At 35.5% G+C, this 27,901-nt stretch overlaps 1 protein-coding gene and 1 non-coding gene across 2 annotated transcripts; one reads left to right on the top strand and one right to left on the bottom strand.

Moving 5' to 3' along the window:
* Nucleotides 1-482: 482 nt before the first annotated feature.
* Nucleotides 483-27,901, top strand: LOC143389630 (transport and Golgi organization protein 1 homolog). The gene is made up of 25 exons (XM_077108364.1): nt 483-684; nt 3,060-3,208; nt 9,318-9,449; nt 11,660-11,681; nt 12,564-12,652; nt 12,893-12,970; nt 13,057-13,167; nt 14,389-14,460; nt 14,641-14,745; nt 15,388-15,510; nt 15,609-15,717; nt 16,763-16,818; nt 16,907-16,997; nt 17,170-17,308; nt 21,976-22,077; nt 22,925-22,985; nt 23,100-23,135; nt 23,214-23,281; nt 23,393-23,493; nt 23,677-23,814; nt 24,588-24,656; nt 24,760-24,836; nt 24,962-25,033; nt 26,391-26,553; nt 27,564-27,901. The coding sequence occupies exons 1-25, from the start codon at nt 483-485 to the stop codon at nt 27,875-27,877; spliced, it is 2,679 nt and encodes an 892-aa protein (XP_076964479.1). The 3' UTR covers nt 27,878-27,901.
* LOC143389732 (U6 spliceosomal RNA) lies at nt 6,456-6,562 on the bottom strand. The gene has a single exon (XR_013090162.1). It is a non-coding gene; the product is annotated as a U6 spliceosomal RNA (small nuclear RNA).

Below are 27,901 nucleotides of genomic sequence, written 5' to 3'. Positions count from 1 at the left end.
ACATATTTGAAAGGCACATTAGCAAGCTAGACTTACGGAATTCCCTTCTCTATACTGGCTCGGTGAGACCAGCACACTTGTAGATGAAAGAGTTCCTGTTATTTCTGAGCAGAATAGACATTTCACATGTTTGTTCTGGACCAGAATTCTCCTCTGCACATTTATTCATGTGGGTGTATGTTGGTTTGCCAAGGGAAGGTAAGTTATTGAAGCCTCTATCATAAATGTATTTGTTTATGAAATACTTTGGATTAAAGGCTTCTTTATAAATTTGACTGTATAGTTCAGTCATCCTTTAAATGGGATGAAAACAATTAAGCCTCCCGTATCCTTGCCCAGTTCTCATGGGCGCATGCCAGGACATGGAAGGCAGTGTTGAGGTATCTGGAGCTGTGTGCTGAGGGGGAGTGCTGATCATTGGGCTTAAGTGGGGGTAGATAGTGTCATCCAGCTGGCTCAATGCATTCTTTTCCCCTGTAGAGATGCAGCCACCCCATGAAGATGATTTTCCTAAAGAGAACACAAATCATCTTAATAGAAATCTTCATGAAGAGCCTCGCCTCCTGAGTCATCATTTAAATATGAACCATCCTGAAGAGCCCAGCCTCTTGAGTCAACCTGTGACTGAGGACATGGGTGTCTTAGAAGTGTCTCAGATCCCAAATACTGAGAAAGCAGACCCAGGTAAAGCTTGCCAATTTTTCTCTACAAAGTAGAGGCATTATCATAATGAAGGCTTTCAAGGATATTTGTTGCCAAAGCTACAAAATAGAGCAGAGAGTGATATAGGTACATGTGAGTTCAAAAAAAAAAAAATCTCTTAAGTGAGAGAAAATCAAGAATAAAGATGACTAGAAATCAAAAATAGGCCAGAGACTGTAACTCACCTAAAAGCAAATGTTTAGCTATGACTAGCTTGTGTAAACCATTTACAACTAAAATATTATTCTTCAAAGGCCTTATGCTCTAAAACTGTAATTTTCAACCAGACCAACAGCACCAGAAACTCTGGGGGTGGGACCCACAATCTGTGTTTAGCAGGCCTTCCAGGAAAGTCTGGCCTGGTACAAGTTAGCTTGAGACTCACTGTTCATAGTCTCATAAATTCTGTGTTTTTTCCCTTTTCTTCTAAATGGAATGTAATATAGCTCAAGTCCTGTTTTGACTTGCTTCCTGGACATGGTAATTAAACTTTTTCAAATGCAGTCAATGGTCCAGATCTTTATACTATATACTTACAGGAAACAGTACAGAACTGCAATCCATTTTAGACTGACACTTATGAATACTTCATCATAGTGCACAGTATCCAGTGGGAGATGAGAAACAATTTTTCAAAAAAAATCCCCAATAATGGCATCAACAGCATTCTACTTTTGTGTTGCTCACTCTCATTTTATCAGTAAATTAGATGATGACTAATTGTTTTATTTTATCCATCCAGTATGGTGCTATGAAGCCATAATTACTGTATTTTGTGTTTTTAAAGGTTCTGGTCTGTAAGCATAGCTATAGCATTATCCTGCACCAGTGCAGGGCTTGGCAGCACTGATCCTGACCCCCCCCCCCGCCCCATCTGCACACACAGAGTGTAGGAGAACTCATAGCAGGGGGGATTCAGTTAATTTGAGAAGGAATAACATATCAGTTCTCCCATTTTCCAGAAGACATTGCATCCATATATGAACACTACTGACTTCTGAACTGTCTTTAACTCCATAAGGTTCTGAAAATGAATCACGCACCATTAAGATTTGTTATTTTCATGCTCCAAAACTTTCAAGATTAGGGAAAACTTGGCTTACAAAATTAAGCATGAATTATTTCCCTGGCCTTTTAGGTTCTACCACAAAATGATGTCAATCACCTTTATAGGTAAAATCTTCCCAAATGTCATTTAATGTGTCTCAGGTGCTGAGATGCTGAGCCAATGGGCAGACTTCACCAGCAGTCAAATTCATAGACTAATAGTGAATGGAGGGCCTGGGGTTGTAGCTCAGTGGTAGAGTGCTTGTCTAACATGTGAGGCACTGGGTTTGATTCTCAGCACTGCGTACAAATAAATAAAATAAAGGTCCATCAAAAACTAAAAAAAAAAAAATTAAAAATTAGGCAAAAGCTTAAAAAAATAGTAGTGAATAGAATCTCAGGGTTGAGAAAGACCTTAGAGGCAACTGGTCCAACTTCCTTTTTTTTGAGAGAGAGAGAGAGAGAGAGAGTGTGTTAGTTAGTTTTAATATTTATTTTTTAGTTATCGGCGGACACAACATCTTTTTTTTTTTTTTTTGTATGTGGTGCTGAGGATCGAACCCTGGCCGCACGGCCAGACGAGCGCACTACCACTTGAGCCACATCCCCAGCCCAACTGGTCCAACTTCTTAATAACTGCATGTTGGACTCCTAGCTGTTTAATCAAACGTACCCCAGTCTTATGTAACTCATACTGAAATTCCACCCCTACAAGTTCTCAGATCTAACTGGAATTCTACCTCATTTACAGAGCCTCAATGCAGGTCTGTACCCAATTCCCTTTAGTCTCTCTTGGTATTACTGTGTTCTTTTTAAATAGCTGTCATCTGTCCACTCAATAAATAGTTGCTGAGTATCTCTGCCAGGTGCCAGATGCTGTGTTAAGCCTTGGCTCATTCCACTTGTAAATCTGCAAACCAAGACTCCCTCCCTCTCTTTCAGCTTTCCGAAAATTTTTAACACAAAGTTTCACCAGCACTAAATTCATGTTTGTTGAATGTGACCCTGTCTATATATCTCTGGTTTTAAAAATTTTCCTTTAGTAAATATTGTTCTGATAGCAGTTGTATGGCCATGGAAGTAGTGGAGAGTAGACTGGAGATTGTTCATTTTATAATTGAAGGGTCTGACAGCTCTAATTAGGATTTTGAAGTTTTCTTCTCTGTGTTAATTGTCTTTAGGAGAGCCACATATTCCAGGCACTGTGACTCATATATTTAGTGAAACACTCGATGAATATTGAAACTGAAGAGAGACAATTCTTATTCTATAGCATAAAATAAAAGAGCCATTTCCCCTTTCAATTTTAGAGCTACTTATAACAGAAGGTACTCCTGTTGATGATGCTGATACAGAAAACCAACTAGAGGAGACAAAGGTGGAAGAGCCAGCAGATGCCACCCTTTTGGACAACATGCTTTCCTTGTTATATTCATTCTTGCTTTATTTCACTAAGATGGTAAGTTTGACATAATTTCTTCAATTAGAATGTTGATTATTTATTAGTTTTTAAGTGGTTTCTGGTCATGAAGTGAAGAACTTAAAATGTCTTTATGAAAATGACTCCTGACCCTTTGAGTAGATAGCTCCTAAAACAAAAGCCATAGTGGTGTGGCTTAATGGCTACTTAGTTTAGCATATGAGGAAGATTTGCTGTCTACCAAGGCTGGACATTTGTACACCTGTAAAAACTTGGTTCTTCCCCTAAGAACCTTTCATTCTGGCAGGGAGATAATAGCATTCACTTGAAACACAGTAAGATAATGGCAGAAAGAGAGGTATTTATTTGATGGTAGAACATTATTGCCCATAAATGCATTTATTATGGTTGGAATGGTGATCAATAAGGTCAGAAAGTAGTTGAGATGTGTTTGAAGCACAGGCAAAGGGCAAACAGGAGTGTGTCATGTGGTTTGTTGTTGATTAGACAGGCTGGGGTGGAGGATGGTGGGGGAAGCTGGCAGTCAGAAGAAATGTGTTCAGAGAAATGGAAACATGAAGAAAAGGATATTTGGGTAGGCCAGGAGAATGTGAATAGTTGGTGTTGTATAAAGTGTGAAGTTGGAGGGGGATGGTCTGTTGGAGAGGCCAGCAAATCTTAAAGGAAGTCATGAGCCAAAGTAGCATTAGACAATTAATAGTGGGGATCCTTAGAAAGTTTTAAGAATGAAACGAATTAGGTTAGATCTGTTTCTTAGAAAGAGTCACTTAAGGCTGACCTTTCTAAAGAAAATCATGATCCAAACAAGACATTTAATCTGTCTAGAAGCTTATCTAAGCATTTTAGGACTTACCTCCCCCTCATGGTATTTGTTGATATTGGACTTTTAGAGTTTAATTATAGGAATGAGAAAGCTTTTAGAGATTGGAGGATAAGATGGTCCTAGGGCCATTGTGACAGCAATCCTTCTCAACTGAAGTTGTTTCCTGTAGGTTGTGTTATTTCAAGACTTGTGTAAGAAAAATGATGTTGTTATTTTCCTTGTAAAATGTATAGATTTTGAAGCCAGGTAGATCTGGTTTCAAATCCCAAGGTTATCATTTAGAAGTTTGGGCAAATACCTAAAATTTTGAATATCAGATTCCCCATCTGAAAAATGTAGATAATGCTTACTCCAATCATAATAATTAAATGATTTGACAAGGTAAAGTGTCTGGTGAGGTGTCTGGCATTTTGTAGGGTTTTACCCCCACGTACCCCCTAATTCTCATGTAGGCAGTCAGAGGTGGTATAAAGACAATGAATACCTGGGGAGGAAAGACCACCAGGGTGGAAAAGATGTGATGGGGAGAAATGAATCATTTTTCAGTTGGCTCCATGTTTGTTCATGGTGGTGGCAGCCACCTGGGTAAGGAGTATGTACAAGCCAGGCAGTTAGAATAATGATATTTCCAGTGATTAAAGCCCAGTCTTCCACAGTCATAATTTGATTATCAGAATGAATCAACATCACTTGGAAAGTTTACAGCCTCACGATAATGGAAGGATTTCTTTATTCATTTTTTAGATATGCACAGAGCCCTCCTCTAGGTCTAGGTCGGGGTACACGAATGTGGTGCAGGTATGGTCAGTGATTTTGCGGTGATAGGTAAGACATTGACATGAGTGGCAAAGAAGAGGCACAATGTTACGAGACTGATTTGAAAGGATCCTTCAAAAAGGCATTTTGATGGCCCAGTATGTACAGGACATTGTGCGAGGACTAAAAGAGTCTAACAGGTGTAAGGCATGATTGTGATTTTTGAAAGCCTTAAGAAAAGGACTTAACAAATATATGCAAAAATTATGAACAAGTCAATGTAAAATCTTAAACAAGTAGTATGATATCTGATAGGACTGGAGAGTAATAGGCTCTAATGTGTTTGGGAGATGTGCACCAATCAGATTCATTGATCAATGGAATCTTAGTAGAATCTTAGTGTTAGAAGAAACCTTTGAAGGCTGTTAGTCTAGTTTCTCACTCATTGCTGTAATTTTCTTTTTTTTTTTTAAACATTTTATTGGGGGTTAACTGATAAGGAGACAGGAGGCATGCTCAAATCCATCTCCCATTGGCCATTTTTTTTAAAGAGAGAGAGAGAGAGAGAGAGAATTTTGAATATTTATTTTTAGTTTTCGGCAGACACAACATCTTTGTATGTGGTGCTGAGGATCGAACCCGGGCCGCACGCATGCCAGTCGAGCGCGCTACCGCTTGAGCCACATCCCCAGCCCCATCATTGCTGTAATTTTCTTTACTGTGGCCCTGACGAGTAGTTATGAGGCCTGTACACCAGTATTTCCTTGCTTGAGTCACTCTCTTACAAGGCTATATGTTCTTCTGTTGTCTAGTTCATCCTTGTATTGACTCCAAATTTTCCTCCACATGATTTCCTCTATAAAATTGAATTCTTTTCTACATAGAAATCCTTTAAATATTTGAAGTTATATCTTAATTTAAAAATTATTTTTAGTATTTTTATCATGGAAACTTTCAAATAAGAGCAGAGAGAATAGTAGGGGACTATAGGTAACCATAACATACTGTACATTTCAGAATACTAGAAGAAAAGATTGTGAAAGTTTTACCATAAATGATGTTTGAGGAGGTAGATATATTTAACCTGATTTAAATGTTACATAGTGTATACATGCATCAAAATGTCATGTTACCTACTTCAATAATTATAATGTTTATTTCTATGTACTAATTAAAAAATAAATTTAATTAGAAAAGCTTTAAAGAAAAGCATAGAGAATAGTATAATGAACCCACGGGCCATCACCCAACTTAACAGTAATTCCTTGATAGCCAATATCAGTGAGTTTTTTTTTTAATTTGTTCTAATTTGTTATACATGATAGCAGAATGCATTTTGATCCATTGTACATAAATGGAACAAAACTTTTCCTAGTTGTACTCAACACATGTAGTAGTCCTACATGTACCTCGGGTAATGAGGTTCATCTCATTCCACCATCTTTCCTATCGTTATGCCCTCTCGCCTGTCCTACCTCCCCTTTGCCCAATCAAAGTTCCTCCATTCTTTCCATGCCCCTTGCCACCCACCTCACCCCCATTATGGGTCAGCACCACTTTCAGAGAGAACATACAGCTTTTGGTTTTGCCATAATTTTTTTCTCTTTTAATGCTATAAGTAACATTTCATTTTGTATATGTATCACAGTTTCTTTATCCATTCATCTGTTGAAGGGTTGTTTCCACAAAACTATGGAATGCTTCACAAATGTGGGTGTCATCCTTGCTCAGGGACCATGCTAATTTTTTCTGTATTGTCCTAATTTTAGTATATGTGCTGCCAAAGCAATCACACTCTGAGTTTTAACAAATGTAGATACCCATGTAAAAACTACCATAATTAAGATATAGAACAGTTTTTTCACTAGAAAAGTGGTTTCCTTGGGATCCTTCCCAGTGAGTTCCTTCACCACCTGTTCCAGGCAACCACTGATAACTTTTTTTTTTAAACTATAGATTCATTTTTCCTACAGTACTATTTCATATATATGCCCCTATAAGTGGACTCATATCTAGGAGTGCAATTGCCTCCTACGTTTAATGTATGTTTTTATCTTATGTGATACTGTCAAGCCATGCTAAAAAATGACCACAATCATTTTATACTTCCACCAGCAATTTAGGAGACTTCCACTTGATTTCATCTTCACTAGCATTTGGGCCATTCTAGTGGGTATGTCTTTGTGAGTTTATTTTCTGACAATTAATGATATTGAGTGAACTTTTTTTTTTTTTGAGATAGGGTCTCACTAACTTGCTTAGGCTCTTGATAAGTTTCCAGCCTCAAACTTGGGATCCTCCTACCTCAACCTTCTGAGTTGCTGGGATTACAGACATGTGCCATCATGCCTGGATCAAATACTTCTTCATGAGCTTGTTGACCATACTGTTTTTGTATGTCAACTCTCTCTGGCTTGCTGGAATCCAGACTTCTCCCAGCTCAGTGCCAACTGTGGGATTGGTTAGCTAATAGTTGTTCTTGGCCCTCACAGGTACTGCTTAGAATGTAGCCCCAAACTGAAGACCACCTCCATGCAGATTTCTGGAACTCTTTTTCTTTGTGGCTCCCATCTTTCTGGTAGTTTTCTCTACATGTTTTTGACTGCTTAATCTCCTGGAACTCTGGTCTCTTTCTCCTCAGTGAGACTGTTAGGCCCCATTTGGGTTCCCCTTCCCAAACTGAGGTCTAGAGGGTGCCTCAAGGTAGAATGCTCACCTATTTGTTCTCCTGCTCTTAGGGGTGACAGTTGCATGTCCCTTGTGGCTTTCTATATGAAAAATAGCTCTTTAAAAATATATTTTGACTGGGCATGGTGGCACATGCCTTAATATTCTAGTGGCTCGGGAGGCTGAGAGAGGATTATGAGTTCAAAGCCAGCCTTAGCAAAAGTGAGGTTCTAAGTAACTCAGTGAGACAATGTCTCTAAATAAAATACAAAATGTGGCTGAGACTGGGGATGTGGCTCAGTGATCAAGTGCTCTTGAGTTCAATCCCTGGTACCAAAAAAATATATATATATATTCCAACTTTCTGGTTGCTTTCAGTGGGAGAACAAGTCTCATATAAGTTACTAACTATTGATTTCTCCTTTTGTTGTAACTTTTTGCAATAATTAAAAAAAATATGTTTGTGGGACTTCTAGGATATATTGTAGTTTTGGTGAATAAATGACAATCCCCCTGGTACAACAATTTAATCTGTTTTCTCTATTGCCTTTTTTTTTTTTTTTTGGTGGTGCTGGGGATTGAACCTCGGGCTTTATGCATTCTAGGCAAGTGCTGAGCTAACAACCTCAGCCTCTCTCTGTTGCTTTATATTTCTTGGAAATTGGCAGTCAGGTTTAGGTTCAATTCTGTTTCTTATGAAAACTTAATAGGAAATATTGCATTGACATATGCATGTCCTCTCCTTTGATGTTGATTACTAGTCAACAGTGACATTGGTGAGATTTGCTAATATATTATAGGTTGCAAAATAGCAATGGTCTGAGTTGCTGGGATTTTTCTTTCTTCATTTAAAGGCTGGGATGCCTACACAAATAAAAATTTGATTATTCTTTTTTTTGGGGGGGTACTGGTGATTAAACTCAGGGGCACTCAGGGGCACTTGGCTAGTGAGCCATATCCCCAGCCCTATTTTGTATTTTATTTATATACAGTGTTTCACTGAGTTGCTTAGCAATTCCCTTTTGCTGAGGCTGACTTTGGACTTGCTATCCTCCCTCCTCAGCCTCCCTAGCTACTGGGATTACAAGTGTGTGCCACGGCGCCTGGCTATGATTGATTATTCTTTACACAGATATTTGGTTTGTATAGTTAAGGCAGGAGATAAATATTTGTTTCCTTTTCTTCATTTAAACACTTTTCAGAATAGTAAGGTATTCTTCTAGCTTATCAAATGATACCCAAAGGGTCTTGAAATCTTTTTATTGTTTCATTGTTTTTATTTGTTGCCATAAAATTAATTAGTTCTTTCATATATTTAAGTTTTTGTCTTAAATGAATTTTTTAAATTATAAAAACCAGGTTATCTAAGAGAAAAGAATGATCTAGAGGGATTCTAGCCAGGTGTTAGACAATGTGATGATATAGGGCCTGTTACAAACTGGAAATGTATGCTCAATTTAAAGTATTTAGATTCAGGCTGGGGTTGTGGTTCAGTGGTAGAGCGCTTGCCTAGCATGCATGAGGCACAGGGTTAGGGTTAGGGTTAGGGTTAGGGTTAGATTTAGGGTTATGGTCAGGGTTAGGGTTAAGGTTAGGGGTTCGATCCTTAGCACCATATAAAAACAAAATAATGTGTCCACCTGAAACTAAAGATACATAAATAATTTTTTTAAAAAAGTATTTAGATTCATTATACTTGAAAACACTGCAAGTGAACAAAAAATATGAGACTGCCAGTATCCTTTCTCTTGAAGAAACTATTGGAAAATATTGAGGAGGTGGATTTCTGACGAGGAGGTTGGTTTAGAATTGCCATGATTCTTTGTGACTGTTTTGTTATAAATTTAAGGTTTCCCATTTCTTCTAATTTGTCTGTTTCAGCTGTTTACTACATTGCCTGATGAATATCAACCTGGGCCTGATTTTTATGGACTACCATGGGAGCCTGTAGTTTTCACTGTTTTCTTTGGATTGGTATCCTTTGTCATTTTCTTTTGGAGAACTGTTCTTGTTGTGAGTAAATTAACTTACTTATACCTTAGCACATAAGCACAAGGATTATTTTATATAGTCACTGCCCCCCCACTTTTTTTTCCTTTTCAGTTGCTAAAACACAAATTAGTGGTTTAAGTCAAACTAACCTTATAAAATAATTTAGTGTGGGTGCAGTTGGTAGAACTGGTAATTCTTACAGCCATCCTGACCAGTAGTTTCATACATATCAGAAGTCTTAAAAGTCGGATAAAAGATGGGATAGGTTAGATAAATATCCTTTTATGTAGCATATATGTCTAGTAATCTATATTAAAGAAATAACTATGCTTTGAAGATTTTGGTAATGTTTTTCAGTGGAACAGTGTATTAGATTGAAGACTTAGCACAACATAATTCATTTAGGGGTTATTGTATGTTTGCTTAATGAAATAGTAGGCAGATTTATCTATTTCAAAGCTTTGAGGTACAGAAAATGCTCACAATTAAATGTGAAGTGGAAAAAAAAAGCAGAAACTAAGATTTAAATGTTGATGAACTGTATGTTAATATAAACACATATAAACAGGGGGAAATGCTACAAAGAAATACAGTAAAATGAGAAAAAGGAGATGAGATAATTTTTCCAGTCTTTTATATATATTTTTCCCAGATTTTATGATTTGATCATATGTTCAGAAAATACCTTTTTATTTGGAAGTATAGATTATGTGTTGTCCAAAAATCCATTAAATGTTTTGTTCATTAAGTCTTTTTTTTCTGAGCAGAATTAGTCTATCTCTGTGTATGTGTGTACACATATGTATAAGCGTATATATATACCCTTATACATACTTATGTTTGTACTGTAGGTCATTCTGTTTCATAGTTATTTAACATAATTGGAAGAAAATTATTTTAGGTAAATGGACTTTGCATATGAAAAGCCTAACAGTTAAAGAGGCCAAAAGCATTGAATACAAATCTTTTCAAATCTGAGTATTCTTTTTCTGATTTCTTAATTATATCAGACATATCATTGTTAAGATAAGTTTCCTCTCCTTGTACAATTGAGTGTAAAATCTCTTAAAAAGTATTCCCTTCTTAAATAGAAGAATCATTTGCCTGGATTCCTGTGAGGAACAGTTCAATCTCATTGAACTTTTTCTCAGCTAAAAGGAAAAAGGAAATAGAAGGATAAAGAGAAGGAAAAAACATGAAAACACTTTATATTTCTCTCTTGTTTCTCATTTCAAGAACCCCGGGACCTGTTTCTCTTTTCACTAGGTTATGTGGGATCTGGTTCCTAGTTGTTGCTCCTCAGTTTCGGCATTTGACTTTGGAGCTTTAGTCTCTTCCTTAGATGACTGCTTTTATGACACTTCCCATTTTCCTCTGTTGTCATTTTGAGTAAAAGGTTAGCAAGGCTATGACATTAAAGAAATGCCATTTCTTTCTGTGTTGGAGTTTTCTGAATGCAATTTCCTATTACGAAGATCCCATGGATGATCCATGGACACATCTGAGTATCCCATCACCATTTATAACATTTGAAAGGACAAGTATATGCTAAGTTACAAAGAAATTTAGTGATGTTTTTTAAAAATTTCTGCTTAGGTTTTATTATCAGGCAGTTTATTGCTGTCTTTAGGAAATGATTGTTTTTGTCCTTTCCAGAATATGTTAATTGTCATTTCTCTAGTTGCTTGTGCATTTTCTTCTAGCAGTCTTCCCTTTCAGATTTCTTGCTATATATTTAGTGGTTTGTAGAAATAAGATGATGTAGCCTCTTAGTTTCTAAACTCAGCCAATAGCCAAATTTAAATTGGAGTTCTAAGATGTTTTCTGGTGAGTGAAAGTGGCATATCTTAGTACAAATATTATGCCTTTAATATTGTTTCCTCAGATTCCTTTTGAATAGTCATTGTTTCTGGACTTTATCCTGGTTATTTAGAATTCTCAAGTAAATGATTTTGAGTACACATACACACACACATTCACACACATCTTTACTGTGAAATAAGGTACATATCTTAGTGTTTTTATGTCAGAGCCTATTTATGAAATATCACTACCAATTAAATTTAAAATGCTTGTTAACCTTTACTTATTTTTAATCCTATAAATTTATTATCCTGAACCAGAATGTTATTAAATTCTCACTTGGTTATGATTCTGACTGTTGTTTTAGGAATGCTGTTTCTATTGAGCAGATGTTTGACATCAAATTTAATCTTTTTTCTCTCTTCTAGGTAAAAGATAGAGTATATCAAGGTAAATTTTTAGGTTTCTTAAACTTGTATTGTATTGGTGTTTGATGTGTGTTTTATGTATGTTAGAAGTGGATACAGTGACTTTTAATGTCTATTACTTTTTTACCTCCTGAAAATTTTACTATTCCTAGGTTGCTAGCATGGATAATAGAGTAGATGATGATGGTTCCAACTCTGAGATAGGAGATAAAGAGGAGGAACAAATTGTGGATAGGGAGATGATGTTTTAATTTGGGGCAGATTAACTTTGAATATTGATGTAATGCAGATGTATTACATTTGAAGAGTATTTCTATGCTAATGATTTAATCATGCATTAAGTAATTGAGTAGATAATTTAAAGAATGGTAATGTGAATCAGTATGCTTTCATTTCTGTTTTTCTTTGCAAAGAATTAAATGATTCCATTTTCTGAAAAGAAAGTGTTTTGAGAAGGGAGGAATATCAAGCTACAACACTTTAATGTATTTCCCATCTGTGAAATAAGCTTAAATTGAAATATCATTTTGGATGGGAGGGGTACCTGGGATTGAACTCTGGGGCACTCTACTTAGCCACATCCCCAACCCCCTATATTTAGAGACCAACTATTGCTGAGGCTGGCTTTGAACTTGGGATCCTTCTAGCTCAGCCTCCTGAGCCACTGGGATTACAGGGGTGCACCACCGCCCCCAGCAAAATATCATTGTTCTTATATTTTTCTTAAATTTTAATAATTTTATACTCTTATTGCTAATAAGCATAGATTGCTTTTTAAAAGCATAATACTTATGCTAAGAAGTATTTCCTCATAGTACCATATAACATGTCTTTGCTTTTAGTAGATTGAGTAATTGAATTTCATTTAGTGATTGTAATAATCTTGTGTATTTCCCCCTTTTAGTCACTGAACAGCAAATTTCCCAAAAGATAATCAATTTCATGAAAGAAAATGAAGAACTGATACACAAATTTTCAAAGTATGAAGAGAAGGTATAATTATTTTTTTGTTTCTTTCTCCCTTGGTTCTAGCTTGAATCATTTCTACCTGTTTTAATTTAAAAATTGTATTTTAAAATTTTTGTTTCATTATTTCCTACAAATCATCCAAATTCTAAGCAGTCATATGTATTAAGTACTGCTTTCTTCTGGAAAGGGTCACTTGTCTGGAAGTAACTTGTATAATAGCACTATAATTTGTGTATCTTAATTCTGAATGCTTTATTTACATAGATGAAGGAATTAAAGAAACAGGTCCAAGAAACCATGAAACAAAATATGATTCTTTCTGATGAAGCAACTAAATATAAGGTAAAAATCCCTTCTTTGGGGGGAATTACATTCTAAACTCAAAAGTAAATGTAATGAGTGAGTAATCTTGACACCTTTTTCCCCAGGATAAAATAAAGCTTCTTGAAAAAGCTAAAGAATTTCTGGATGAGAGAACTAAAACTCTTCATGTTATGTTAGAATCTGAAAGAGAACAGAAAGCTAAGAATCACGACTGGGTAAGAGTTTTGCTGCTAAGTGTTCCTGTAATTTGGCTTTTGAAATATTTTGTAAAATTGGTTAAGTTGAACTTAGTCTAGCTGTTAATTAAAGTAAGATTAGGAGTCAAGGAAGTTGAACCCACTTCTGTGCCCATTTTGTGGAACTTTTAAGTACTGATACAACAAATTATTTTTATGGGCCTAGGAAATATTTTTATTCTCAACCTTGGATAATTTTCATATTGCTTTGCTCTGCCCTTGGAAACATGCATATCAACTAAAAAACTATTGTCCAATTGAACAGTATTTGTTTACTTTTTACTTGAAAGAGTAATGAATTAATCAATTTTCTGTACTTAAAAAAATTTTACTTACATATTTTATTTTCAATTTCTATAAGTTTCTGTAATTACATAAAAGTTGCAAAAGATAGTAGAGAGTGTGTTCTGAAATATCCTACCCTCAAGTAAGCTTGATTACCTAGCTGAGGTAGTATTTATCAGATTTCTCCACTGTAAAAATTCTTTCCAATCTTTTTCATATTATATTCTTTGGAAGTTACCATGCACAGCCCACAGTAAAAGTATGAAGAGTTACGAGCTCAGGATGCAGCTCATGGTAGAGCACTTGCCTAGCATGCATGAGGCCCAGGATTCAATCCCAGGCATTGCAAACAAAGATTGCAGAGTTATGTCCACTTCCTTAAGGAGCGAATATCTTTATAAATTTTTGGGAATTCTTCTGTATGTGAGATTAGTCTATTCTCCCTTAAATTTTAACATTTTTTACTTCAAATAAGAAAATTTTAAAAATGATCTTAGGAAATTTTTTTCTCTATCACTAGAAAAAAAATTACTAATTTGAACTGGTTTATTTGAAACAGTAATTAATTAATTTTCTATGCTTTAAAACATTTTATTATTGCATTATGATTTTCTATACTTTGACCTTTTTTTCTGGTTATCTCATAAACAGTAAGGTTGTGGGTGCCATGAAATATTTATGACTTCATTTTCCCTCATCTCTTTCAGTTCTTGATTTTTTGCTTAGTCCAAAGCTGGGTCCCCTGCATTTACCTGAAATGTAATGGGATGGCTTGACAAATATTTTATTGTGTTTATCTTTTTAGTATATATATGTGTGTACACACACACACACACACACACACACACACACACACATATCAGTATTTCTACTGAAATCCTAATGCATATTTTGTGTTCTGTTTTCACCTGGCAGATAATGGAAAATAAGAAATCTATAGAGAAGCTTGAAGATGTCATTTCAGTGAATACTTCTGAACTTTCAGAGGTAAAGCTGCCAACTCTTGCTAACGGGATATTAATACTACATCTTAGTTTTGTTGCGGACCAAAAATTTGAAGTGTGCTAAAATGTGCAAAAAATGAGAACTATATGATGTCTGGTTTGGGAAAGTATAACTCTGTTTTTTCTTTGGAATTAATTCACTAACTGTAGTGTTTTGCATTAGCTTCAAATTGTCCTCAATGAAGCTAAGCTTCGTGAAGAGAAGGTGAAGTTGGAATGCTGTCAGCTTCAGAAAGAAAATACCATGCTTACAAAGACGAAAGAGCAGGTAAAGAAAATTTGATGTCATACATAATGTAAACTAGAGAAGTGAATATCATTATCTTGTATCTTTCTTGGATCTGTTTCTGAGGTAAGAAATATTCATTTAGGACCTTTTCTAGATATGCAAAGTTTAAACATGCTCCCTAAATTGAGTGCATATATATGTTCTCCATCTGTTTTGGATTTTTGGATTATTGCTTTTCTTATCAAATGTCAATCAGTTATTAACTTGCATAGCCTCAAAGAAACTTTTTAAACCAGAAAATTAAGTATTTTATGATCCTCTTTTGAGTAGTTACTGATTCACCGGCCAAGAGAAGATTACATGATAAGGAGTCTAAATTTAGGAGACAGTCATATGTGTCCAGCCATTCCTGCTGGAGGTAAATTATTTGAATTGGCAGCAATTTTCTGGGGAATGCAATAAACAGGGTCAACTTCCTGAGAGCTCTGATGTTCTTACTGCAGCTGTGAGAGTTGGGGCCACTCGGCCCTCTTCCTTAACCAAGGTCTCAACCCCCTCGATTGAGGCAGGCCACTGAGGAGTATGGTTCTCTATTTCTTTGTCTAAGTCTTGTAGTCCTGATGTATCCAGTGCAGAGACCCCTCCTTAACCCACAGGAATTCATGTGTTTTGACTTTTCAGTTGCAGCAGGAAGTCAAAGACTGGTGTACATCACACGCTGAGCTCAGTGAACACATCAAATCATTTGAGAAGACCCAGAAAGATTTACTTGTAGATCTTAATCACAAAGATGATACTATTAATGTAAGTTTATACTCCAAATACATGTTTCATCTCATGAATTCTCCTGAAATCTTCTGAATTAAAATCGAGAGTCTTCCAACCTTTTGCTTCTTTTCTAGGCTTTGACTAATTATATCATACAGTTGAATCGGTTACAATGTGAATCTAAATCTGAGGATCAAAATAGAGTAGATGAGTCAGATGAATTAACCAACGGAGAGGTAGCAGGTAAGATCAATCTCAGGGAGGTTGAATCCTTTTTTTGCTTTCCTGTCTTTAATTAAGTATTTATACAGATGCCACTTTTCAGCTGGCTGATTTTCTTCTTAAGCTTCAGGGTTGTAGACACATATCACTGGATCTATAGATATGTCTGTTGCATTGGCAGAGGTGGGTTGCTGGGGTATAATGTAGCAATAGGCATGTGAAGAACACTGACTTTTTCTATCCCATTGAAAACTAGTAAGTACACTGCAGCTACAATAGTCACATCCTATACAATACTTAGAGTATTGAACATTGTACAGTAAGAGAAATTTATTTCTTAACTTATGCAGATGATAGTTGATTTTGATACTCATCATCTCTATGGCTCTGTGGTTTTAAGGTCCACAGTCAGTCTTAAGAGTCCGGAGGTAGTTGGAACCATAAACTAAGGCTGTGAGAACAGAGGCTAGAGACTATCAGAAAGCTAGAGAGAGGGAGTGTAACAGTGTTTACTGATGAGGAAAATATTTCCAGATGTTTTCTCCCAAGTTGGATATTGCTTACATAGCAAGTATTTCAAACCACACCTGGTAGTAGATTCAGGGAGAAAATAGAGGATTGAATCTTTCTAAATAAGACACTTACTTGCCCAGGTGAAGATAGATCTGAGAGAGAAGAAAAGCTTTTATCTTACAAGAATAGCATAGATAACATTTTAGTTGTGCAAACTAGAAATTCACCTTTTTTTGTTTTGTTTTTAAGACAGACACAGTACTTTTATTTATTTTTATGCTGAGGATCAAACTCAGTGCCTCACACATGCTAGGTGAGCACTCTACCACTGAGCCACAACCCCAGCCTGAAATTCACCTCTCTCTCTCTTTTTTTTTTTTTTTAAATCTAAGCTTGCAATTCTCTTAAAAGTCATTAGTCTAATCAGTTTGGTTATTTAATTGATTTTTTTTTCTTCTGGTGTTTGAACACAATCATTATTTAGTTTGGGGAAGTTAGGAGAATATAGAGTTAAAAGTAAGGAAAGAAAAAGCTAAAGTCTTTTGTTTTTTAGGTGATCAGAATAAGAAGATCAAAGATCAAATTAAGCAGATGATGGATGTCTCTCGGGTATAGTTCTTTGTAAGAGTCCCATAGTGCCTGTGAATTCTTCCTGTGCCTCACTTTTAAGAATACCTCTCTTTTCTGCAATTTTTAGACACAAACTACAATATCAGTAGTTGAAGAGGATCTAAAACTTTTACAACTTAAGCTAAGAGCCTCGATGTCCACAAAATGTAATCTAGAAGGTGGGTTCTTCTTGAAAAGAAATTGCCATGTTGGAAAGACTTAAAATTTTATTGGAAAGATAAAGAATGACTTCTGGCTTTCATGCTTCTTACTTTTCTTGGCACTACTCCCACAAACAAGTTCTTAAGTCCTTGTACACATATAGAGATAAAGCTGTTTTATCCTTTACAGACCAAATAAAGAAATTAGAAGGTGACTGCAATTCACTACAGTCTTCTAAAGTTGGACTGGAAGAGGAATGCAAAACTCTAAGGCAGAAAGTGGAGATTTTAAATGAACGCTACCAGAAAAATGAGATGGCACTACAAAAGTAAGATTTTCATTGTTTGTTATTGTTATCACTGTGTGAACTAATAGATAATTTTATCTTTTCTTAAGATTATTTACAATTTCTTCTAGTTGTAATAAGTAGAGATTTGTCTTTTTTCCTTTGTGTTTTGTTTCCTATAAGTTGCATTTTTCTTTCCATCGTCAGTCTTAAGGGTCCTGAGGTAGTTGGAACCGTAAACTAAGGCTGTGAAGACATCATAATCAATTGTCAAATTCATATGAAGGCAGGAAGTGGTAAAATGGTATTAACAGTCACTGATGTGGAAATACCTCTCAAAGTTCTAGACCCTTTCTATGATCCCCCTATTTATTTTAATTACCTTTCATTGTGATCAGTTATGTAATTCTAATGTTTTGAACTTGTATCTCTAACTCTGGACCTTTAAAAATACTGAGTGATTTGGAATGACATGTTTTAGTAGAATAAAAACTTCAAAAAGGAATAATATTTACTTATTGATGGTACAAGTTTTGGACTTGAATATCTCAGATGTTCACACAAAATGGAACTGTGGCAAGGACCTTAGGAGTTATGATTACAGAAGTACTTGTTTGGAGTATATATTTATATATTAATCTTCTCAGTGTGAAGCTAGTTATTTTTTGAAAGTTCATTTGAAGTTTTTAATCCACAAAAAAACTTGAATTCTCTAAAAATAGGTTGTGTCAGATATTATTTGTTTGCACCTGATTTTACTCTTCGGTATATATATATCTTGTAAAGCAAAGACAGAACTTCTTACAGACGACTTCTGTTGCCTAATTAATGCATTAAATATTGAAACCTTTCCATTAACTTTTCTAAAATTCTGTGATCTCCAATTGACCTTTTTAGAATCTCAAATTTTTGTTCAGGCCAGTTCTAAATTCCTGGCCTGTTTCAAAGAAACATTTCTCATTTTATCACTTTTTTTAAAAAGAACACTTGTTTTCTCTGTCCCTACTAATAATCTGAATGACCTAAATGGCAATTAATTTTCTTTGTAATGCAATTAAATTGTAGCACTATTTTTCTCAACTCCTCCAAAATTCATTCAGTCATCATCTGTGGTTTGTACTCTTTTTACTCATCCCCAGGTACTATGTTAGTTCATGCCTCTGTCATCTTTTCTGTTTCTAACCTAGATCATCTGTCTTCATTCTCCATTTTTTATATTTGTATATAACTTATTTCAAATTCTTAGTAGTTTTCTCTATAGCCGCTTGAGTGGACTTTCTAAAATATAAGTCTGTCCATGTCAATATGTGCCTGTGGTTTATGAAGAATTTGCTTTCTATTTGATGACCTGTTCTTTTTTTCTTCCTTGTATCTTTTTAATAGTTTAAATATGTTTAATTATTTTCCTCATCCCCTGTATAAGCTTGATGTAATCATAAATTATAATGGAATTATAATTATATAATTATAATTTTATTCATCTTCTCATAATTTAAAGGCCATGGTATATATTCTGGATTTAATAAAAACCTGACACAGATTAATAGGTTTATTATTTTTTTATGGGCTTTAAGTAGCTCCTGAATCAGATAACTGTTGTGGCATTATATGTTAGTACTTCATATACTGTGAACTCCACAAGACATTCATTCAATTTATACACATATTTAAAGTTTCTATAGTTCTTCATTCTACACTGTTGGTTTCTTATTTGAAATTATTTTCATTCTATTTGAACATTGTCCTTTAATGATAGATTTGATTAGTGTATCAAAGGCAGTACAAGGATAAACAGAGAATAGTATTTTATCCACTAAATATTGCTACCTTTATAATCTGTATTAGATTGACATGAACTTCATGATTAGAGTTAAAACCAGTTTCCATTTTTAAAGGATCTTTCTTTTGGCTACTGAATTTTGACTGTTACTTTTAGCAATTTAAAAATATCCAATTAATTACCATCTGTTTTAAATTTTTTCTTTAAGGAGTCCATTATCATTGTTGTTTGGTCTTATCCCTCCCCTAGTTTCTATAGTCCTTTCTCTGTTTTTTTAACAGTTGTATTGGGAAGTGCCTAGATGTAGTTTTCCCCACCCCACCCACTTTTCCTCTTGCAGTTATGTTGCTTAGGACCATTAAACACTTCTTGAATTTTCGAGTCTTTTTCTAAATGTTGATTTTACCTCATTCTCTCTTCTGATTATAATAATGCATATTAGAATTTGATTTCCCCTGCCTCCTACATTCTGGATTTACTTCTTCTGGATATTTTCTTCTGACCTGTCTTAAAAGCGCTAGGATTTATTTTACTTCCCAAATCTGCTGCTAAAATCATTCATTGAGTTTAGGATTTTAAAAAATTCAGGGTTTAAAATATTATTTTAGTTGTAGATGGACACAATATTTTATTTTTTATAGGATTTTTTAAGAGAGAGAGAAAGAGAATTTTAATATTTGTTTTTTAGTTTTTGGCAGACACAACATCTTTGTTTGCATGGGGTGCTGAGGATTGAACCCGGGCCGCACGCATGCCAGGCGAGCACGCTACCGCTTGAGCCACATCCCCAGCCCAACAAATATTTTATTTATTTTATGTGGTGTTGAGGACTGATCCCAGTGCCCCACACATGTGGGGCCCGTGCTTCACCACTGAGCCACAACCCCAGTCCTATTTCGGTACTATAGCTCAAACCCAGGACCTTGAGCCATGTGCTCTACTATTGAGCTACCGCCCCAGACTCCTTGCTCTTTCTCATAAGGGACTAGGGTCTTACTGCTTTCCAAGCTATCTTTAATCTCATAATTCTGCCTCTGCCTCCTGAGTATCTTCGACTGTAGGTAGGTCACCACACCCAACTATTTCTTGGTTTTATAGTTTCTAATCCTTTGACAAAATTCATCATCTTTTTTTTTTCCTCTTTTGTGGTGCTGGGGTTTGAACCCAGAGCCTTGTGCATGCAAGGCAGCACTCTACCAACTAAACTATATTCCCAGCCCTGAAATTCATAATCTTGACTTTACTTTTTTGACCATATAAAGCACAGTGATTTTAAAACATGTGCGGATTACCCCATTAGCTGGTTTCCTTTTCTGTGTGATTTTTTTCTCACAGAATTTTGTCTTATGGAGTGCCTGGTCAGTTTTGATTGGCCAACATTGTTGTGATAATTATAGATGAAATTTGAGGACTAAAACGAAGTTATCTTCTTATAGAAAAGTGTTGAGGTTACTTGAGTAAGATTGTCACTTTAAACTTAGTCAGCAATTAAGATAATTCAAAAATGACTTGTCTTTTCAATGTTTCAGTATTGTTCCTTTTGGATTTTTTGCCTGTTCATCACTTAAGTGTGCAGTACTTTCTAATCTACACTCAGAGACTAGGGCTTTTATTAAGGGTCCCTTTATTGGTAGCCTCTTTTTTCCTCTAAGCCCAGGAATTTAATGAAGGCTTGGTTCAGACTCATATCTTTGTGTTATCTTTAATAGGAGAAAAGTACCTTAAAGTGCCAGCCTTACTTGTAATTCTGAGATTCCTTTTTCTAATGGATCTTGGCCACATACATATATCTTCACTGACTTTTTAGCTTGGATCCCTTCAAACACAATTTTATATTCTTATAAAGATGTTTTGATTGTTCTTAGTGCTCTCAGACTAACTCTTTGATAATTGGAAACAAAATTCTCTCTGTCCTTCAAGATTCAGTTTTCTCCATATTCCTTCTTAAGCCACTGGGGAAAATTATTATATTCATTTAGGCATCATTTATACCTGAAACAGTGAGCTCTTTTATTCTTTAGCATCTTACAAGGTAACTAGTATATTATAGCCACTCATAAAATACTTGCTGAAGAATTAAATGAGAAGCTATATAAGAATATATAATCCCCTTTTTCTATTTGGTATCAGTAATCCTTTTTTACTGTAATTCTTCTGATTTATGGAAAATTAAGTTTCAAGTTAATTATCTTTTGAATTGGAACTATGGCTAAAGTAGTACAAGGATAGCAGAAAATAGTATTTTTTAAATCATTAAATGTGGCTACCTTTGTGTCAGTAGATGAACATCTTGAGTTTCATGATCAGAGTTAAAAACTTGTCAGTAGATAATACTCTGATAGTGGGTCAGTTTGGCTTCTTTTTCTGGTTGATAGACATTATCAAAACTCAGATTTGTCTTTTTGCTTAATTTACAATTCTTTTGAAATAGATATCTAAAGTGTGAAAAATGTTCTGTGGTTAATTGCATAGCTAAAAGACATATTCTAGAAGATTTTTTCTTTGACTGAATATATCCTTATTATGGTACCAGTCTTGGATTGAGAAAAGAGTTCCTCCATGACAAAGATATACTTAGTGTCCTACCCATGGCAGAAACGAGAAAAGAATTATCCCCTGCTTTATCCTAATATGTTTAATTGTGTTAGGTTGATCAGTCCTGATCTTCCACATTGAAGTAAAGTGAGTTTTTATTATCTTATACACAGGAGACTTGCCCTTGGGGCACATGTTGTTTTCACATTTATTTTATTTACTGGTAAGTAGAGAATTAAGAGGAGAAGTTAGAAAATGTAAGTGATTTGCCAGAGTTTGATTTATGAAATTGCAGGGTTGAATTCCTATTTTATGTGCCTAAGCATTTTATAGAATTGTGGGAAGTGATATTCACAAAGAGAAACTTTTGATTTGATAACTGGCTTTATTTTAGGAAACTGAGTCAAGAAGAATGTGAGAGACTAGAAAAAGAGCAGCAGCTGTCAGCTGCAGATGAAAAGGTGTTTTCCGCTGTACAGGAAGTTGAAAATTACAAGTGAGTTCAGTTTCTAAAGGAGGGTGTCAATGTCTAATGAATTAGTGTTAGCTTTTTTTTTAATCATTTTTTTTACATTATGTAGATAGAAGAAAATAGCATGGAAGTATAAATAACGAGAGGATATGAACACATTCAATTCACACAGGAGAAAAAATGAATTTCAACTTAACAAATGAAAAATGTTAACAAAAATTTACTTGTACCCAATGGGCAAGACCATAGGGAACTTGGTCAACGCAAACAGTTCTGGGGGTTTTGTATGTTGTAGTAATTCTTTAAGAAATCAGTTTGCTGTGTGTTATATCAAGACCCACAAAAGTGTGGCATTTGATAGACCTTGGAAATCTTCTGTGGATATAATTTGAAAAAAAGAAAAAAAGTTTTAAGGAGGAAGATATTTCTAGCAGAATTACTTGAGAACACACTGATGAACAGTTAAGGAAATTATAATTTATCAATTCAGAATCTCTAGCAATTAAATGATAAAGAAGTTATTAGTATTAGGTTTTCATTTTATTTATTTATTTTTGGTGCTTTACTACTAAGCTACATCCTTAGACCTTTTTTTTTACATTGAGACAGGGTCTCAGTTGCATAGGTTCCCACTTAATTGCTGAGACTGACCTCGAACTTGTGATCCTCCTGCCTCAGCTTCCCAATCATTGGGATTACTGGCATGTGGCATTGCACCTGGCCTGTAGTATTAGTTTTGATCACACTGGATTCATATAACTATAGAAATGTTTTTCTTATGTATGATAAAAGTCTTTAAAAGTATAGCTGATGGAATAAAGGGAAAATGGTCAGAATGTTTCAAATTTTATTCAATTGTTGTAATACTTAGGCGGAGAATTGAAGAGATGGAAGAAGAATTACAGAAAACCGAGCGCTCATTTAAAAACCAGGTAGTAATTAATACTGTCCTGTAGTTGCAGAATTCTTTGATATCTAATACAGACAATTATAGGCTATTATAATGAATCCCTAAAAACATATTTTTAATGTGTTGTCTTTTTCAGATTGCTATGCATGAGAAGAAAGCTCATGATAATTGGGTAAGATTTTTTTTTTCCCTTTTCTTTATTTTTTGCATAGCCTACCGCAACTGAATTTGAATATTTTCTCTTTAATAGCTCAAAGCTCGTTCTGCAGAAAGAGCTATAGCTGAAGAGAAAAGGGAAGCTGCTAATTTGAGACAGAAGTATGTGATTTTTGGTATCTTACTGTATGTTTTATAGTGTTTTAAGGTTATGCTAGATATTATCTATGATTGCTGTTTCATAATTCAGCCCATTCTTTCTCAATATTCAAGACTACTGGAAATGACCCAAAAGATGGCAATGCGGCAAGATGAACCTGTCATTGTAAAACCAGTGCTGGGGAGACCAAATTTACAAAATCCTCCTCGGAGAGGTAGGGGGCACTTTGTAAAAGGAGCTATTTTATTTCTTGGTGCAGAATGTATGTAAATTACTTTATATTTCTGTGTGTAATGGTTATGAAATAATCTGAATGATTTGCTAAAGCGCGAGGTGTGGGGGTTGGTGTCAGGGAGAAGGCTGCCTTAAAGTAGTAACACGGCATTGTTGTCTTTAGGTCCACTGAGCCATAATGGCTCTTTTGGTCCATCCCCCGTGAGTGGTGGAGAATGTTCCCCTCCACTGACAGCAGAGCCAGGTGGGAGACCTCCTTCTGCTACTCTTAATCAAAGAGATATGCCTAGAAATGGATTTGGTGAGCATTCACATGTTGCTTTATAGTAAACTGCTTCAAGGTTTTGGGTTTTTTTCCCTTTTGAATATTCTAATGAAAACATAGAATTTGGGCCTGTATAATATATAGAAGATAATTTCTTACTTTATCTTTGTGAATGTTTTCTGTAAAATCTGTTCTAGAATAGAAACATTTATTTTTTTCCTGGAGGTCCCTGTATTGTTTTTTTCTTTTAAATTTTACACTGTGAAGTGTAAACCTTTATCTTTAAATTAAATCTCTATGGTGTTCCTTTCCCAAATATTATAAAAGTAGCCTTAAACTTTATGTAGCATACATATTTCCAATATGAAATACTGAGTCTTATTTCCAATTCTAAATAGGACTGTAGTCTTGGTAAGATTGGAAGTCAGGTTATACAGACTAAAGAAAAGGCAACCTACACATACTTCAAGTCTGTAGCTTAAAGTTTAGGACCAGTACGTGTTAATTTGCTGTTCTATCAACCCAAGGCAGTTCTTTATTTTACTTAAATCTCTTCATAAATTGTGATTTACGTATTGGGCAACCCATTTTTTTAAAAATATTTTTAATTGTAGATGGTGTGGTGCTGAGAATCAAACCCAGTGCCTCACACATGCTAGGCAAACACTCTACAACTGAGCTACGACCCCAACCCCTGGCCAACCCATTTTTAATGTTGCTTTCTAGTTATTGTTGAACCCTGACCTGTCCACCAGTGATTTATTTCTTCTGAAAAATACATACAAGGGCTCTGATATTTCTTTCCCAAGGGTCAATGGATGGACCTTTACCTCGTACTCAATGGTCTTCTGAGGCATCTGGGAATCCCGTTGCCTCTGGTAAAGAGACCAAGAAATTTCAAAGAATCTGTAATTGTGGATGCAGGATTTTTATTCTTTTCATGTTAGAATAAGTCTGAATCCATTCTTTGATCTCTAACAGACCCAGGATGTGGTCCAGCTCACATGAACAGCAGCTCCAGAAGTTCTTCTCCAGCTAAGGTGACGGATGAAGGCAAGGTAAGTTCTGTAGTTACTGTGAATCACGTGGTCGTGCAGGAACATGTTGCTTTCCTACAGTACTTGCTCTTTGTTTTATCCTTCTTTGTGTTCTATTTGTACTATCCCATTTGTTTTTTAAAAAGCAAACTGTTCCCCAAGAACCTGAGACGCGCTCAGTTTCTACGATTACTTCTTTGACTGAGCATCCAGTTGGAGTAAGTACTTAGAGGTTGAGAACTGAATTGTGCATTTCTGGGAAGGAGAGCATGACACTGATCTTGTTTGCTTTAAACTGCATGCAATATTGAGCTTACTTTTTTCCTTAACTTGGAAATGTGGCTTAAGTGTGTACAACTATAATGAACTACAGAATGTGAAAAGTTATCACTCTAACTTTATATGGTGTTTTGTGTTGAATGTTCTAAGACAAAGTAAATTCATTATCAATTGTATAATTCATCATTTTTATTTTTGTTTGGAAGAATGCTATTTAAGAATTCCTCCATTTGTGCAAACCCTATTTTGAGTGATTTGAATTAGATTGGTATCAGATTTTCTGAAAGTGAAATACTGTTTCAGTGCAACAATGATAATCTGAAATGACCTCTTGAGCCAGTCCCAAGCAATGGTCTCATTTGTTCACATAAGTGCATTCTCTTGTAACTGTGTTGCTATTATATCTGGTAGGTCTTCTGCAGCTCTATAATAAAATAAATTTTTAATTGTTTAGTTTCAAACCCACTACTCATAGGAAATGATAAATCAATATCTCAAATGTTGTACAGTAAATGAAAGTAAATATTAAAGCCTTGTCTTCCTAATTTGTGTATATAGCATTGTGTTGGAAAATACTTCTCAAGTTCCAGTGTATACATATTCCAGGAATATACATCTCTGGAGCAATCTAAGGGCAGCTTAGATAAGATTTAAAAGAGAGCAAAGACCCGGTTTTAGAGAGGAGTAGAGGCGGGAAAAGCATGGCTTGGAGGCAAACCTAGGATTGAGATCCTTTAATATGCAGTGTGGCCTTCAACAAATTATGATAATCCATTTGCTTTTGTTCCCTCTTATTTAAAACAAGACAGTCTACTTAAAGATCTCAGAGGTTGAATAATATATGAAAGACTTACTGAAGATACTCTGAATAGTAGCTATTATTACATGGGTAGAGAATGGATTTTTCATTTTATTCTGTTCTTAATATGGAAGTAATGAGCTATTGTGATGAAAGGGAAGTGATGGGGGGGGACTCCCTTTGAAATAGGTTGTAGTGAATACAGCATGACATACTGGTCAGAAATCACCTCTGTTAATAACCTCTGCCAGTCCTCTTGCCTTTCCCTTTCCTGTGCAGATATAATCAGTAACAAACTGCTCCCTCTTGTGGAATCCTTCTAACTTCTGTAAGCTGTCAGTGGGAATACACAGGAGGGGTGGGTAGAGTTTTGTTGCACTGATGGTGTTCTCTGGACAGGTGCCTGTTTTGGGTTTTAGCTTTTATCGGTGTTGGTACTTTGTCTTAATACATAGGAATTTTAAAACTTTTAACTGCTTTCAAATCTTAAATTGCAGGTTAATATGGCTATGAAAGGGCCCCCTCCTTTCTCAGGGGTACCCTTCATGGGCCCCCCTATGGGACCCCCGATGGGACGGCCTCCACCACCTCCCTTTTGGTATGGACCGCCATTTCAGCTCGGTGGGCCTTTTGGGCCTCGGCCAATTCCTCCACCATTTGGTATGATGATCTGAACAGTAGTGATTGACTTATAAATCACATTCATCTTTCATTTCTATTGCTTGCTAAAACAGTTGGTTGCTATCTCAGGTCTTAACAATGAAAGGATACAGCTGAGTACATTTTAACTTTTCCTCCAGTTTTCTGGGACATATGGGACACTATATAATCTTATACTGAGATAGGCAATAGCTATCTCATAGACAAGGATAAGGGGCTATATAGAGAAAAGCCAGAAATATTACTTCTGCAGATGTTTGTTGAAAATATGTTGATATGCACTGCAATAGATGGAAAGGTGGATGAGACACATGTCATAACTTAAAATTTTGTCACAGATATGAAAATCCTATAACATAAAGTTTGTAATCACCCATAATGGAGGCATAAGCAGTAGGTTATAGAATATAGAAAAGGAAAAGTCAAACCCTCCTTACCTTGAGAAAAGTCAGAGGGAAGTGTTAAAGAGGAAGATTTAACAGTGACCTAATAAATGTTGCTGATTTAATTAGGTGGCTGTGGAAGGCCTTTTCCAGGAGGGCATGCACCTTGATTCTGATGGCATGTGTAAAGTCCATGCTGAAATACTTCATGAATTTTTAATGGATACAGTAATAAATAGTGGGATTTCCTTTTATCAAAATTTCTTTGATGTAGTAAAGTTCTTATTTCATAATCTATCATCTTGTCATGGTAATATAGTACTTCCAAATATAAATGGAGCTCTTGTGAGATAGAAATAATTCTGCAATTATATAGTAGGGAAAGAAAAAAGATAAACCTGGAGCTAGGTAGAGCCATGTTTAAATCCTTAATATGTTGCTTCATGGCTGGTTGGCCAGGCTATAACCTAAATTTGTTCCATTTCAGTTTGCCTCATCTGGCAAGTCAGGATGTTCACCAGTTGATGTTCTAGGCTTGGGAGAAATTAAAGACTATATTAACATACTTGAAATCACCCAAGTTCAGAAATTTCTGAGTATTTACATAACTTCCTTTTTATTTTCCAGGTCCTGATACGCGTCCACCAATAGGCTTCAGAGAATATGCACCAGGTGTTCCACCTGGACAACGGGATTTGCTTTTTGACCCTCGTGATTTTTTTCCAGGACCTGCACCATTTAGACCTTTAGGCTCATTTGGCCCAAGAGAGTACTTCATTCCTGGTGCCCCATTACCACCTCCAACTCATGGTCCCCAAGACTATGGGCCACCACCTGCTGCAAAAGACTTAATGTCTTCAGGCTTTAAAGATGAACCTCCACCTACACCCGATTCTCAGAGTAGTGAGGGCTGTTCACAGGCCTTAAAACAGGGCCCATAAAATTAACCTCTGACACTTAGTCAG

Source organism: Callospermophilus lateralis, unplaced genomic scaffold, assembly GCF_048772815.1.
Source record: "Callospermophilus lateralis isolate mCalLat2 unplaced genomic scaffold, mCalLat2.hap1 Scaffold_63, whole genome shotgun sequence".
Lineage (NCBI taxonomy): Eukaryota > Metazoa > Chordata > Mammalia > Rodentia > Sciuridae > Callospermophilus > Callospermophilus lateralis.
Note: the sequence above shows the minus strand (reverse complement) of the source record. Positions and strands in the feature narration are given on the sequence as shown.